This window comes from Piliocolobus tephrosceles, chromosome 15, assembly GCF_002776525.5.
Source record: "Piliocolobus tephrosceles isolate RC106 chromosome 15, ASM277652v3, whole genome shotgun sequence".
Lineage (NCBI taxonomy): Eukaryota > Metazoa > Chordata > Mammalia > Primates > Cercopithecidae > Piliocolobus > Piliocolobus tephrosceles.
The window spans coordinates 106,696,414-106,712,985 of NC_045448.1; the positions used below are offsets into that span (position 1 = coordinate 106,696,414).

The following is a 16,572-nucleotide window of genomic DNA, read 5'->3' on the forward strand; positions in this document are numbered from 1 at the left end:
TTTCCCAGAAAACCTGACACCTGTGTCTTTAGTCCAGTGGCTGTGCTAGTTGCTTTTAACTGGCCAATAGGTGCCCGGTATTTAGCCCCCGAATTCTAAGGAAAAATAGGACAGAATAGCAAGTGAAAGGGGTCCGATGGTGCTCACCGGTGACCCTTCATGGTCACCAAAATGTGTCCAGAATTTATTCATTCCAGTGGGTTCATGGTCTTCCTGACTTCAGGAGTGAAGCTGCAGACCTTCGTGGTGAAGTGTTCCAGCTTGTAAAGGTAGCGCAAACCCAAAGAGTGAGCAGCAGCAAGATTCATTGGAAAGAGTGAAAGAACAAAGCTTCCACAGCATGGAAGGGGACCCAAGCAGGTTGCCTCTGCTGGCTGGGGTGTCCAGCTTTTATTCCTTTTTTTGGCCCTGCACGTGTCCTGCTGATTGGTTCATTTTACAGAGCACTGATTGGTCCATTTTACAGAGTGCTGATTGGTGTATTTACAATCGTTTAGCCGCAGAGCACTGATTGGTGCGTTTTTACAGAGTGCTGATTGGTGCATTTACAATCCTTTAGCTAGACAGAAAAGTTCTCCAAGTCCCCACTCAACTCAGGAAGTCCAGCTGGCTTCACCTCTCAATTGTTGCTGGACCATATTCAGCAGAGCAAGTGAGGAACTTCAGGAGCCATATCTGTGGAAGTCCTCTGCAAACTACAGAGTTTCTTGTGATCACTTCTAACAAAGCTTGGCCTCAAGATAAAAGTGGCTCATTTGTGGGGAAAAAAAACCAAGATTAGCTGACTCACAAAATGTTGTAGATGATTAGATCTCAGAAAATAACCCATCCCCTTAGGATTCAAAATGTTGCAGATGATTAGATCTCAGAAAATAACCCATCCCCTTGGGATGTGCCACGTGTGTGTGTGTGTGTGTGTATGTGTGTGAGAGTGTGTGAGAAAGAGAAAGAGTCTCGCTCTGTCGCCCAGGCTGGAGTGCAGTGTACTTGGCTCACTGCAATATCTGCCTCTGGGTTCAAGTAGTTCTCTGCCTCAGCCTCCCGAATAGCTGGGATCACAGACACCCACCCAGCTAATTTTTGTATTTTCAGTAGAGACAAGGTTTCACCATCTTGGCCAGGCTGGTCTTGAACTCCTGACCTCGTGATCCACATGCCTTGGCCTCCAAAGGCAGGATTTTGTTTTACAGGTGAGAGAAATGAGCCCCGGAGAAGACGGGCAGCTGACTCAAGCTCACATCTCTCTAGTTAAACATCCTTTTGTTGCATAAAGTGATGCCCCTGGATTGTCACATACACTTCTGTACTGATTTCCTCTCTTTGGAAAAAGTATTAGCCTGGTAACATAGTATGGTGTAACCAAATGGAACTTTCCCCAGTCTGTCCTACAGTTCAAACTCTGCTTTGTTTTATTATTAAAAACACACACATCTTTCAGTGAATGAAGAAATTTGTATTTTAAATGTTGCTAATAACGGCAAGCTTATTGATAAGTAAAAGTATTCTATGAACAAATCATTCCCAGCCCCAGCTAGAGATCCAAAAGCAATTGAGGAGTTCTTGAAGAAGAAAAAGGGAGGAAGTTAAACAGAGTTAAAACGCCAAGAGAGCCTGAGACCCCAGAACCATCCTTAGGGCCTTAATTTCAGACCCTGCGAACACTTGCTGACAGCCCAGGACTGGCCCACCAATGGAAAGGGAGCTGCTCCAGCAGTGTCTTTGATCATTATCATATAATCCGATTCATACCCTGTGATCCCACACACAAGGCACAAGGATAGTTCTCTCTCTTCAGGCTCTTCTCAGGTGCTTATTGCACCTTCCGGAGACTGCCCTTTGATGTTCCGGTGAGGCAGATTTCACCTTTATAAATGGGCTGAAAGAGCAGGCAAGGACCCAGGGGGAAGAACATAGTGACTTACTGGATCTGACTGTGCCCCTGTTCAGGGGCTTGCCTGATAAGTTTCACAGAAAAGGACAATGTTCTTTTCTTCAGGAAATGACAGGCTCTGACAAGTTTATAAAGCCCTTCAAAATTCAACAAGCACAATCCATGAGGGTTCAGACTCAAAGTAATTATAAAGGAAGATTATTTTTTAATGAAGAGTTGTATTCAGTACCAGGATTTTTTGATACATACTTGTGCAACAGGATGTCAGACGAAGGCCCTGCACCCACCCAGGAATTCTTGTTTCAGTCCTACCTGTTGATGCCTAGCTATTGAAACATCAATATTGCAAATTTCATTAGTAAAACAGAAGGAGGTGGAATCTTTTAAGTTCCTTCCAATTGAAAGGGCTTTGTGTCAGTGAGGAAATAAAAAATAACTGTACCTTAAAATGTATTTTTAAAAAGCGTGCTCTCCACGTACGAGCTTTTCCTGTTTGTTGTTATTTAAGCATTCTGACTTCTAAGCTGAACGTCCCTGAGGTCTGCCTCCGTGCTCAATCCCATAGCCAGCAATATAGCCCTCTCCCTGGACAGCAGCACGCCTCATTCGCAGAGCCGTGTCGAGAGAGAGAGAAAATGCCATTAGAAAGGAAGTCTGCAGAACTACCTTGGCACTGAGACACCAGCTCCCAAGTTCATATTCTTCACCATCGTGTGGTTCAGATATTTCCCCAGTATTGTGAATTTCTTTAAGAGGGATCCATAAGTCTTTTTGATGTCACCTCTTCTGGTGTATGAATTAGTCATTCATTTGGAATAAGTACCTTTTTTAAATGTTTTATGTACCCACACCCAATGTAATATAGTTAGTCTTCAGATTCTTACACTTACAAATGTGTCATGTTTGTTCTCCTCTGGTCATTTTCTGTTTTTTTTTTTTTTTTTTTTTTTTTTGAGGCGGAGTCTCGCTCTGTCGCCCGGACTACAGTGCAGTGGCCGGATCTCAGCTCACTGCAAGCTCCGCCTCCCAGGTTTACGCCATTCTCCTGCCTCAGCCTCCTGAGTAGCTGGGACTACAGGCGCAGGCCACCTCGCCCGGCTAGTTTTTGTATTTTTAGTAGAGACGGGGTTTCACCGTGTTAGCCAGGATGGTCTCGATCTCCTGACCTCGTGATCCGCCCGTCTTGGCCTCCCAAAGTGCTGGGATTACAGGCTTGAGCCACCGCGCCCGGCCCATTTTCTGTTATAAAGATATTCTGATGAAATTAATTTGAAGTTTTTCCAGTGTGGCCTACTCCATTTAAAGGGACAACATAAGTTAAACTTTTCAAATTTAGAGTCCACTTTACTTTTCCAGTACACATTCCAGTATACTCCTGTATACTTCCCAGTGTAAGTATCAGGCACCTGAACCATTAGACTGTAATAATGCCATGTATGTATTTTTGTTCTCTTTGCAGAGTGTTCGACCTACACCACAAAATGATGCTATAACGGTACACTTTAAACCAATTACATTAAAAGCATCAGAAAGTAAATACACCAAGGTTGCGAGCATTAGTTTTGATGGCAAGTATTCACCTTTTTCTCTCTAATATAGTGATGTTATTTTGGGAAAGTAGAAAGCATCTGTATTGACATCTTAATATTGAAATCCAGACTGTTTTACCATCAGGATTTATATTACTGCTTAGGTTGATTTTTTTTTTTCCCCCCAGTAAACCATCGTGAATTCTTATTTGATTGATTCATGAGAGAAGATACCACAACTTTATAAAGCGAAATCAGTATTAGCAATAGAAAAACACTAGCAAATACATTAGGATTGGAATCATTTCCATAGTCTGGGCTAGTCTTTTAAACATGTATCTATTGTAATTCATCTTAATTATGAAGTTATGATATATTTGAAGTTCAGAAGCATGTTTGAATTTGAGAGCAAAAATAAAAAGTATTCTCTGTAATATTTTCATATATTGGCTTTTATAGGCAAAGCAGGTGGCCCTACTTAAGCTAAAATAATAGAACTGTCCAGTTAGCTATTATTTCTAACGTGTATAGTATATATTTTGATACTTGAAGTGTTAAGTCACGCCAGACTAGACCATTTTTATACATGTTTTTATTCAGTTTTGCCTACTCTCATGGAACATTCATTAAATTTGCTGTCACATTTTTAAAATAACGACTTAATGGCTGCTTAACCATATAGATAATTAAATGAGAACTGAACCTCTGAACAGGGCTTTTTTCATAGGCACCCATGCAAGTGAGTAGCTGCTATAGAGCTTCAACTTTGGCTTTATGATAAAGCCATCTCTGCTTAGAGTCCACATGGTAAAGCTCAGCTCCTCATCGGGTGAGAGTATTTGATCAGTGAATGTAGGCAGACACTGGCACACATCGTACAGTGTTCATGAGCGCGTCTGTGCCTGCTGCTTACCGTGGAGAGTTCTAGGGAGGGTCTGGAGCAGCTGCGCAGGTGGGGCTGGCCTCAGGGTTCATCCTGTGAGCTCAGTGAGGACTCCCAAGAAAAAAAAAATCACATAGGCAACATACTTCATGATACAGTTGTCAGGAAATAGTATTATAGAAGGCATTAATGCCACAGTTATTTCTACATTTGTGGTAGTGTCCTCTTTGCTGCTGAGAGACCACATTCATGTCTACCCGTGTCAGTATCACCAGGTACATTGTCTTCCCTTACAGAGGAGAAAGAGGCTAATGGTCATTCCTGACCCCTGAGAGCATTTAGGACCCACCCTACACAGACATGCCGGAAAGTTCTCCACGTGCTCTGCAAGGGTGAAGAGCAACTCTTCTCTAGCTCCTGTATTGACCACCCAGTGAATGTTTCCCTCCTCGAGATAAATGCGATGACATTAGTGTTGGTTCTTCTGAGATCATGGGCTCTAAGATCATTGTTTCTTGAAGAAATGTGTAAAATTAAATATAACAGCAAAGGGAAAGCATCTTTAAGAGCCAATGCTACATTTCTTAGAAGTGGGTTTTTAATATCATGTGAAAATCCCACCACCATTTACCTCTCCCACCACCATGGTGGATCTCCACACAAAACACCTCTGAGATTGCTGTGAAAATCAGTCAGGAAGTGTGTGTTACTTAACTTTTAATATTGTTAGAATGCACCTTATATATGTATTAACTCTACAGTGTTCGCTTATCAAGCATCTTTCTCATCAAAAGTCATTCTTTATGATTTTCAACTGAATTTTCGTGAGCTTTTTAACCACTTTATTTGCTATGTATGATACAATGTCATGAAATGCTTAAATATGGCCCTTGTAATCAGTCTTACATCAGAACAGATAGTGAAAAATTGGAAGCATCCAGAGATGGCTAACTAGCAAGCAGAGAAATAAGAGGCCGAATGGGAATTTTTAAAATGGAAAGTCTATGTCTGCACATAGTCAAACACTACATGTCATACCATTTCCTTGTTCTTTTTTGTCGTGAGGTTGGATGAAATGGAAGTGTTCCTAAAGTACTTTAAGAGGATAAACATAAACAGCTTCTTTATTTGCTTTGAAAAGAACCATCTAATGGGTGCCTAGATCAGACCCAACTGAATCAATTTCTGCAATTCCAGATGGGATTATTTATTTGTTTATTTATTTGTGTATTTTTATTTTTTTGAGACGGAGTCTCACTGTCACCCACACTCAAGTGCAGTGGTGCAATCTCGGCTCACCACAGCCTCCGCCTCCCAGGCTCAAGCGATTCTCCTGCCTCAGCCTCCCAAGTAGCTGCGATTACAGGCACGTGCCACCACACCTGGCTAATTTTTGTATTTTCAGTAGAGACAGGGTTTCACCATGTTGGCCAGGCTGGTCTTGAACTCCTGACCTCAGGTGATCCGCCCACCTCGGCCTGGCAAAGTGCTGGGATTACAGGCGTGAGGCACCACACCCAGCCAGAATTATTTAAAACTGCTACAAAATCTAAAGGTTTTTCATCTAAGATGAGGACAATATGATATGATGACAGGAGGGGATTTATCTCGTCTTACACCATGAGTTTTAGGGTTGGCCAGTTTGAGACGTAAGAGCTCTTAATTCTTTACTTTTCTTATACCATGGTGCCTTATTGGTGATAGAGCAAGACTTTAGCCATACAAGAAATGTTCTTTCTTTCTCAGTTCAAATGTAAATCAGTAGGGCTGAGTGGGAGGGTAATTTTGCCTCCAGGGGGATATCTGGCAATGTTAAGAGGCCTTTTAGTAGTCGCGGCTGCAGGGATGCTACTGCCATCTAGGAAGTAGAAGTCCAGGATGCTGCTAAACGTCCTGCAGTACACAAAACAGCCCCTGCAACAAAGAATTAACCTAGCCTAAAATTTTAATAGTGCCGAGGATGAGAAATTCTGCTGTAAGTAAAGCCAAAGCCTGTGGCTACAGCGAAGCAGCTCAGGTCCGGTGTTCTGCCTCCTGAACCATGCTCACCGGCTAATTCTTTATCTGCTTATCTTATTATAGGAAAAATAAAACATTTTACCCCTTTTGTATGAAAAATGTGATGTTTCATTTAAAATGTTATAGAAGTGTTCTGTTGGCCAATTTGGAAGCTCAACTTTTTTTTTTTTTTTTAAGATTTTGTCAGTTTACATAAAGTCATTACTTCTCTTTGGTAGTAAAAGGTAACAGATTATTTTTTTTAAATGCTTTCTTTCAGCATCAAAGGCGAAAAAGCCATCTCAGTTTTCTGGGAAAATAACAGTTAAAGCAAAGGAAAAGAGTTATTCTAAACTTGAAATACCATATCAAGCAGAAGTTTTAGATGGGTAAGTTTCTTTTTAAAATAAATTCTATAACTTTTTACTAATCAATAAATTATGTTTTCCTACTAAATGACCTTCTGAAATACTAGCGTTCACATAAACTTGATGGAATCATTTTTTAAAAGAACAGCCCCAACTATGAAAGAGAAAACCTCCTGTATTTTGTTTATATTTTACTTTCTTAGAAGAAAAGGGTAAGTGGGATGATCGGATTTGGGCTTAAATGAAGACTTAATGATTCAAAACTCTGATTTTTTAAAATATTATTTAGATGATTTGAACCGTTTCCTTTCTGACATGTGTTTGTAATATGTAAGTGACTATTATTATTATTATTTTGGCACTCAGAATTCTTTATATTCCTTTATAAATTCGTAAACACTTCTAGAATTACAAGTTTTTATAAGTGGGTAGTAACATGTTGTTCATTTTCTATTATACTTTAACCAATAGTTTAATAGTTAACTTGGCAAAGATTCATTTTAACAAAGCTCCTTGCAATTCACTGATGAACATGATTTTTTTCAAAGTAAAGCTTTTTTTTATTGATATGTCTTTGATTCTAATTGTATGATTCATATAATTCAGTAGAGAATGGTTCTTGATATTAGATTTCAATATTTTGCAAGCTAAATTTTGTTTTAAATCATATAATCAATCACTAAAATATTATAGTTCTAATTCTTTAGTACAATCCCTAATGCTAAATGTAAATTATACTTACAACAGAAGAACTTGGATTTTAAATGAACACATGGAAAAAAATGATTTATTTTGTTCTTGTTGTTTTTTTGAATAGTTATTTGGGATTTGATCACGCTGCAACATTATTTCACATCCGAGACAGTCCTGCTGGTCCTGTGGAAAGGCCAATTTACCTTACTAACACTTTCAGTTTTGCGATCCTCATTCACGATGTGTTGCTACCAGAAGAAGCCAAAACAATGTTTAAAGTATGTCCAGGAGCCCTCATAATTTTAATTTTCCTGGTCTACCAACTAGGTGATGCTGACACTTTGTTTTTTTCTCTTCTGTCATTTCCCAGGTTCACAACTTCAGCAAACCAGTCTTAATTCTTCCTAATGAATCAGGATACATTTTTACCTTGCTTTTTATGCCTTCCACATCATCCATGCACATAGATAACAACATTTTACTTATTACCAATGCTTCTAAATTTCATTTACCCGTGCGGGTATACACAGGCTTTTTAGATGTAAGTATATTATTCACCTTTAACATTTAAACTCCCTGCCCACCTTTAATGTTTTCAGATCTTATTAGGCAATCGTGTTACATACTCTTACGGTTTGCCATTGTCTGTGCTCTGCAAATTGATCTCATTCTCCTTGTCAGTTTTTACCTTTCCAGCAGCTCTCTCTTGTAATACAGTTGACTTCTCTAGTTACAGTCTCTACTTAGATCTTTTCCACATTCTGCTTTCTCTGGGATATGCTTTTAAACTATTGTGATAATGGGGAATATAGAAAAGAACTAAATGGAAGAAAAATGATAGGTAGAAAAAGAAGAATACAAGGAAGGTGAAGAGGGAAATACATAGGGAAGAGATGATCAAAACCGAGAAATACCGGGACAAAGAGAACCAGATAGTAAAGAAGAAACTAAGGTAGTAAAGACGCAAAGTTGGAAGATTGTATATGATACAGAAGGAAACAATGAAGGTACTCCTGGTACAGAAAATAAGCAGGGGGAAAAAATCCAAACAAAGCTCTCTTGAGAGTGATCAATGAAAGAAGCTCAGATAAGAGATAAAACTGTTAGGAAAGATAAAAGGAAAACTAGGCTGTCGCCTTTTAAGCAGTTGGCATCGATTAGAATTTTAGAGCTGGAGGGACCTTCACTAATGTCTCGCTCCTGCTTCAGTTATTTTGTTTCAGCGATCATTGGTGAGGATTGTGAGACCACATGCTTTTTGCCTGATCCCCCAGTGTTCCACCAAACCTCTCTTAGTAGTTTAGCTTCCTGCCTCTTTCGTGTGCCCTCGGAGGAATAGCGACTCAGTAGAAGCCATGGCTGTTTTCATTTCTAATTACTCAAAAGACTTTTGTCATACAAAACCCTCAACTATGTTGTATAAATGTGTGGTTTTATGCATATATACGTAAAGCATAGGAAAGGGTAGGAACTTTAATACATCTTTTTTTTTTTTTTGAGACAGAGTCTCGCTCTGTTGCCCAGGCTGGAGTACAGTGGTGTAATCTCGGCTCCTAGGTTTAAGCGATTCTCCTGCCTCAGCTCAGCCTCCCGAGTAGCTGGGATTATAGGCGCACACCACCATGCCCAGCTAATTTTTGGGGAACTTTAATACATCTGTAATATAGTTACTTTCTCTTCATAATATTGTTACGTCAGTGTGACTTTTTGTTTAATCTGGTTCTTTTATTTTTCCAGTACTTTGTATTGCCCCCCAAAATAGAGGAACGTTTCATAGATTTTGGAGTATTGAGCGCTACAGAAGCAAGTAATATTTTATTTGCAATTATAAACAGCAATCCAATTGAGGTAAAAACCTGTTTTTATTCCAAGTCGCATTTAAGGATTTTATGCTTGTGTTGTGATAATCATTTTCATATCTTTTTTTAAAGTTGGCTATAAAAAGTTGGCATATCATAGGAGACGGTTTATCAATAGAACTTGTAGCTATGGAAAGAGGCAATAGAACTACAATAATTTCAAGCCTGCCAGAGTTTGAAAAATCCTCTTTATCAGACCAATCATCGGTAAGTAAACTTTCTTACTGTCTCCTTAAAGTAAGATGCTGTCTAAACTGCAAGTGGGAGATCATTGCTGTGTTACATACATCACTATTATTTTTATGCAGTTCATGCTAGTGTTGGTTACTTGGTATTAAAAGGACCTTATAGGTAATGTAATTCAACCCCCTCTTTTTATGATGAGGGCACTGAAACCCAAAGGGGTTTAATTCTGCCTTGTCATAAAAAGTTCTATAAGACACAAATTTTTAATTATCTTTTTGTAACACAAGTGTCATTACAGGAGAAATTCCCATGGATACTGAACTAACCTTGTGTTCATTGAGTTTACTGGGAAAAAGAGATGGCCTTGAACATTGGTAGAAAATATTTTCAGTTACACAATAGTACGTCTGTCCAGATACTGCCTAGTACCAGTGAGGCAAACATAAAAACAAATACATTAGTTTCAGCACTCACCAGTACTGAAAGGGGAACTTGGAGTTTATACCTACTGGAAAAAGAATGAGAATCACCTTCTGTGAGAAGGAGCATCGGATATCTCATCTGCAGGTTAGAATAGAACTTCTTGGGGCAGTTTTACCAAAGGAAAAGCAAATGTCCTTAAACACAGAGAGTGTTGCCAAACTCGTTTCCGTGGAATGCCATAGGTCTGGTGTTTTGTTAATCCGACCTCAGCTGCCCTGAAGATACGAATATTAACATTACAGAATGACATCCACAGCTTGAAGCAGAGCCATTTGTGTATACACTTGCGGCTCCAGTGTGCCTGAAAGGTTGGGGGAAGGCTGTGTCCCTTTGCTCCAGCCTCTTTGGCCATACAGGTCCATGGGTGAAGAGTGAGGAGCTGTATTAGCAAGAGGATCACACCCCTCCCTCTTTCAGGAACCAGCTTTTTCACTGGCCCATGGAACAAGTGTCGTAGAGAACTGTCAAAGGATGGACATTACTTTGAAATATTTGTACATAGTGATATGGTAATTCAGTGTCATGCTGGTATATGTTAGGATTTGTAAGTTATTTTATCACTACGCCCTTCATTTCCATTTTAATAGGAAACTTCAACTAACAAGGCTAATGAATGATACCATTTCTACTATCTACAGGTAACGTTAGCTTCAGGCTATTTTGCAGTCTTCAGAGTCAAACTTACTGCAAAAAAATTAGAGGGGCTTCATGATGGAGCCATCCAGATCACAACAGACTATGAGGTAAGCGCTTTATGGGGATTCGTGGCAGTGGGTTTTTCTGAATAAGTCCTTTCTTGTCTGTATGAAAACAAAGAATTAAGTTTACTCATAAAGTTACAGTTTACCAGTTTGCTACCTTAAAAACTGAGCTTTCTAGAATAGTTTATAGAAGATTGGTGTTTATAGGCTCGTAGTTCTTTGTTTTTGTTTTTTTTTTCCCGGAGATGGAGTCTCGCTCTGTCGCCCAGGCTGGAGTGCAGTGGCGCCATCTCAGCTCACTGTGAGCTCCGCCTCCCAGGTTGACGCCATTCTCCTGCCTCAGCCTCCTGAGTAGCTGGGACTACAGGTGCCCGCCACCGCGCCCGGCTAATTTTTTTGTATTTTTAGTAGAGACAGGGTTTCACCGTGTTAGCCAGGATGGTCTCAATCTCCTGACCTTGTGATCCACCCGCCTCAACCTCCCAGAGTGCTGGGATTACAGGCATGAGCCACCATGCCCGGCTAGGCTGGTAGTTTTGTGATAAAACCCAACCCTCCTAACCTAAAAAGCAACTTCAGAAAAATGCCTTTAGCATGTTTAGAATTGCTTTGTTAGAAACCTGCTTAAACAGATCCCAACTGAGGTCCTGAGTTAGATATCTCTGATTGTTCCTACAATCATAAAGAGCAGTCAGGGTCTAACATTTCTGAAAAGGAGGGATAAAATCAGGAGATCATGTCTTAATCTGAGTGCTCACGTTTAGATTTTCATGAGTCATTCAAAGTCAAGTGACTGAAAGTTACTAAGCTTTTAATTAAAATATTCTCTGTGGAGCTTGTTTTGCATTCAGTAAGATTTTGAATGGATATATTTCTGCCAAACCTAAATGTTTTTAATTTTATATTTAAAAGCTCTTAGGAAAGTCAAGCACTGCTAAATTCAGCCAGTTGCCACCTTTGTTCTCATAGGTGTTTTCAGTGTGCACAACCCCCACGTGAAAAAAATATGTAATTATAAAATAAACAGAATTGGCATAAATAATAAATGATTTGTTGAGAGTAAGTCAGGTGAGGAATTCATGGTTATCACTCATGACGGAAATAAGTACATTCCAGAATTCAGATAAATTTGTGTTAATATGGGTGAAAATAAGAATTAAGAAAAATACCCTAGAGAAGTAGCTTTGAGAGTTACTAACAGTATGGGATGGGATTCTAATTCTAGAATGTTCAGTGCATTTTTAAAAATAAGGTTGATGTCTATTTCTGTATCAAAAAACTAGAGAGCTATGTAACTCTAGATATGCTGGATTTTACACACATTGTTTTAGGAATACAGTTTGACTTTCTTTTTTAAAATAATTATATTATAGATTATTTGTATTTTGAAATACAAAAATATTTGTATTTTAAAAAACCTGTCTTCGTTGCTTCCCCATTTTTTGGTCTTTTTTACATGTTGTCAGTGAATTGCTGAGAAATCTGTGGAAATGTGTTATATTTCATTACTTTTTATGGAATACATTGCACAGATTAAACAGTATCTGTGGGTGATTTTAATATTGGTTTGGAACTGGTTATTGTCAATATTAGTCCCAAAATTAGGATAACCCCAAAATATAATGCAGTAGCTGTCAAGATCGGGCTAAGTTCATCTTCTTGACTCCACAGATCCTGACAATCCCTGTGAAGGCTGTGATTGCTGTAGGCTCACTGACCTGCTTCCCTAAGCACATGGTTCTTCCACCTTCCTTTCCGGTAAGACCATTCATACACACGTTTTTCTATTGCTCGTTTTTTGCCTTTGCCTTTAGCTCTCTGTTCCTAGAATCTTACAGTAAAGTCAGTTATTCTTTAGTAGTCTTTTTTTTTTTTTTTCTGAGACGGAGTCTCGCTCTGTCGCCCGGGCTGGAGAGCAGTGGCCAGATCTCAGCTCACTGCAAGCTCCGCCTCCCCGGTTCCCGCCATTCTCCTGCCTCAGCCTCCCGAGTAGCTGGGACTACAGGCGCCCGCCACCTCGCCCGGCTAGTTTTTATTTTTTTATTTTTTAGTAGAGGTGGGATTTCACAGTGTTAGCCAGGATGGTCTCCATCCCCTGACCTCGTGATCCGCCCGTCTCGGCCTCCCAAAGTGCTGGGATTACAGGCTTGAGCCACCGTGCCCGGCCAACTTTATTAGTCATTTATCTTAAAGACATTATACCACGTTCTTTAGAAGATATAAAGAGATACAGTCCTTTTCCTCAAAAAGTTTTCTATCTAGAAAGGAAACTGGACCCACAATTCAGAGCTGTAAAGCAGAATGTAGAAGTTGCCCTAAGAGGAGTCAAAATAAAGTGCTGTGAGGGAAACACACGTCTCACTGATGCAGGGGCCGTGGGAGCCAGCTTAGAATTTCTTCCGACAGGGATGGAGGAGGGGTGGCGGAGATGTGAATCCAGGGCCAGGGCGCAAGCTCAACAGGGATGCAGAGGCAGTAAAGTCTGAAATGGGTTCAGGCAGTGGTGAGTTGTCCAGTTTGGCAAGATGGAGAAAAGTTTTCAGAGAGAAAACGGAATGGTACGTTGGGGTGATAACGTGGAAAAAACTTAAATGCACTTAAGTTCACGGGCATATGAAGTTTTTGAGTGGAGGCTTGACATCATCAGAGCTGAGCTTTAAAGACTGGCTGTCTGCAGAAAGAAGTAGAGGACACAGATGAAAGTAACAATAGAGTGCCTGGAGGCCAACCCACAGACTGGCCAGAGTCCAGGTGAAAAGTGCCAGGAAGTGCCAAGGGGAGGCTTGAGCGTGTGGCTGTGGCAGAGGCAGTAAAGTCCCTTCGTACCTCCAAGCCTTTATTGTTTCTCTGCCTCGAATGCCCTTTCTCCTCTCCTCCCTTCAAAGAGCTCCTACGTGTCTTTCAAGATTCAATTCCATTGTCATCTCCTCCCTGAAGATGTCTCGGCTCCTCTAGACAATACTGGTTGTTTCATGTGTGATCCTAGAATACTCTGAAATTACCCCTCTTGTTGCAAGCCTCATACTGTGCTATAAATATTTCCTTGTAAGTTGGCTCCCCAGTGAGAGTCTGAGATCCTCTAGGAAATGGCTGAGAGATCATTTCTTCCCAATAGCAGGCACTTAGTACATAATGTATAGATGAAGGAACAGATGATGGAGAGGGAACATAGGCAAGAGGCATTGCAGGTGAATCATTTGAACTGTGCTTATATCCTAAAGAGGTCATACAGAATGAAACAAGTATGGGGAAGAGGGTGGATAGAGGAGGCAGGAATATGACTTAGAGTTTGAGCCTGGAAAACAAGGACGACACAAATGGGAAAACCAGGAGAAGATGCTGCCTTTTGCAAGAAGATGGTACAGTCCATTCAGGAATACCAGGGAAAATGTAAAAGTGTCTCAGATCCTAGTGGTGGGAGACAATAGTGGGTTAAGAGAAACAAGACATTGCAAAATCTTAATGTCATATGCAAGTTTAGCATCCCTAACTCAAAAATCTGAAATCCAAAATGTTTCCAAATCTGAAACATTTTGAGACCACAAGTAGAAAACTCTACACCTGACCTCTTGTAACAGGTTTCAGTCAAAACTTTGCTTCATGCACAAAATTATTTTAAATGTTGTATAAAATTACCTTCAGGCTGTGCATATGAATGTATATGAAACATAAATGAATTTCATGTTTAGACTTGGGTTCTGTCTCCAAGATACCTCATTATATATATGTAAATATTCCAAAATCAAAAAAAAAAAAGCTAAAATACATCTGGCCCCAAGTATTTTAAATAAGGGATACTCAGCCTGTATAGTAAAACCTAAATTCACCATTTAGCTCCTTAAAAATACAAATTTTGAATTACTAGTTTCATCACATTTAAGTTTGGGTCTTAATTAAATCCTCATCTTCTGTCATTCCACTTTGTACTTACTATACTAAACTCTTGACTTCGGTATTTATCCAGAAGAGCCATGTTTCTTCCTTCCATTACCTTCTCAATCGGTGATGTCCTTAATCTCTGCATAAACTCTGGTGGGGAAAAGTTCAGTTCAGAAGACAGCGGATGACACAGTGAAAAGCCCCACGAGTGGAATAAATGAGAAAGCATGTGTATAAAAACAAGATGTTGGTTTTGATCCATTTGTGTTGCTATAAAGGAATGCCTGAGGCTGGGTGATTTAATTTTTAAAAAGAGGTGTATTTGGCTCACAGTTCTGGAGGCTATACAGGAAGCATGGCCCCAGCATCTGCATTGGTGAGGGCCTCGGGCTGCTTCCACTCATATTGGAAGGCGAAGAGGAGCTGGCATGTGCAAAGATCACTTGGCGAGAGGGAGGAGAGGGGGTGCCCGGCTCTTTTTTAACAACCAGTGGTTGTGTGAACTAATGGCATAACTCACTACCACAAGGTCAGAACACACCAAGCCATTCATGAGGGATCCACCCCCATGGCCCAGACATGTTCCGTAGGGCCCCACCTCCAACACCGGGGGTCACATTTCAGCGTGAGATTTGGGGGGGTTGGTTTTGAACTGCTTCAGATTAAGCTTACAGATATCTGTTAGTGGCTTACAGGACCAGATACTTGCTTGGAATTCTAAATTACCTCTGTATTACCAAATCCTATCATAGATCTCTATCAGATGGAGGATACTAGAGCTGACTGGAAACAGTACCTCAGAATAAACATTTCACATAACTCATAGCTTAGTATTTGAGTAGAACTGTGAGAGCAGCGTTTATGTCTGTGCGCTCTTTTGATCCCCCACACCCCCGAGAGACGAGGCACAAGGGAAGTAGTTATTCCAAGTACGCCAAGTGCAGCGTCTGCCCGAGGGTTCCCGTCCGCATCGCAGCTGCACGCCTGCCCTCTGCTGGCTGTCGGCTGTTTTAGCCTCACTGGGCTGTAAATGAGGAGCGCTGGCCTCAGCGTCATGGTCATTGCGCCCTTTTTCCTGTGTGCTCTTCACCTCTGTATTTTTTATTCCACGTATTTAAAAAGTGGGTTTAATCATTTTAGAGACCTCTTCAGATGAGTAGGAATCTACAAAAAGATAAAATTTTGTATTCAGCCAAAAGAAAGATTGTAATATAATTCTTCTGGAGTATTACCTAAATTATTTAATTTTTTAATTTAAAATTTGGTACCCTGTCACAGAGAGAAGCTTGTGACTGGTAAGAGCAATCGCTGGTTATTTAACAGTTTAATCTATGTGCTGGGATTTTTTTGTTTGTTTGTTTTTGAGATGGAGTCTCACTTTGTCACCCAGGCTGGAGTGCAGTGATACGATCTTGGCTCACTGCAGACTCCACTTCCCGAGTTCATGTGATTCTCCTGCCTCAGCCTCCCCAGTAGCTGGGACTACAGGTGTGTGCCACCATACCTGCTAATTTTTTGTGTGTATTTTTAGCGGGGACAGGGTATCACCATGTTGGCCTGGCTGGTCTCGAACTCCTGGCCTCAAGTCATCCACCCACCTCAGCCTCTCAAAGTGCTGGGATTACAAGCATGAGCCACTGTACCCAGCCTGTGTGCTGTTTTAATAAGGTACTTGACAACCTGTAATTTTAAAAGATGTCTAATTTCTCTTTGACACAAATAACATATATTTTTCCTAATGAAAAGACTTTCTTTTTTTAAAAAAAAATGTGATTTTTTTTCCCATTTGGCTTTAGATTTTAGAATTCAGTTATTTCAGGGCATTCTTGCCTGGATATAAAGAAACCTTGCTTACCAAACTGAAAGTGACCATTCCCTTTATTTAAAGCTATCTCTGTGTGTACCTTTGTTGTCATCCTCAATATCTTAACATGAAAGTGTGAATGTCACGTCAGTCGATTGTCACAAGATGGCAAAAATTTGTCCTCCTGATTTTTCTGTAACGTGCCATAGCAATAAAAAAAAGTTTCTTTTTTTGTGAGGTTTTCTGGCTCTTGATTACAATGTAGAGATTATCAACTGATGAACATTCTAAAATGTCT

At 40.2% G+C, this 16,572-nt stretch overlaps 1 protein-coding gene across 2 annotated transcripts in view; it reads left to right on the forward strand.

Moving 5' to 3' along the window:
- TMEM131 (transmembrane protein 131) overlaps nucleotides 1-16,572 on the forward strand; it is a 243,055-nt gene that overhangs the window by 176,505 nt on the left and 49,978 nt on the right. For both annotated transcript variants that reach the window (XM_023211442.2, XM_023211443.2), the window contains exons 12-19: nucleotides 3,351-3,459; nucleotides 6,582-6,690; nucleotides 7,487-7,640; nucleotides 7,733-7,903; nucleotides 9,100-9,210; nucleotides 9,294-9,428; nucleotides 10,529-10,633; nucleotides 12,263-12,349. In XM_023211442.2, coding sequence (XP_023067210.1) covers nucleotides 3,351-3,459; nucleotides 6,582-6,690; nucleotides 7,487-7,640; nucleotides 7,733-7,903; nucleotides 9,100-9,210; nucleotides 9,294-9,428; nucleotides 10,529-10,633; nucleotides 12,263-12,349 — 981 coding nt within the window. The remainder of the gene's footprint in view (nucleotides 1-3,350; nucleotides 3,460-6,581; nucleotides 6,691-7,486; nucleotides 7,641-7,732; nucleotides 7,904-9,099; nucleotides 9,211-9,293; nucleotides 9,429-10,528; nucleotides 10,634-12,262; nucleotides 12,350-16,572) is intronic.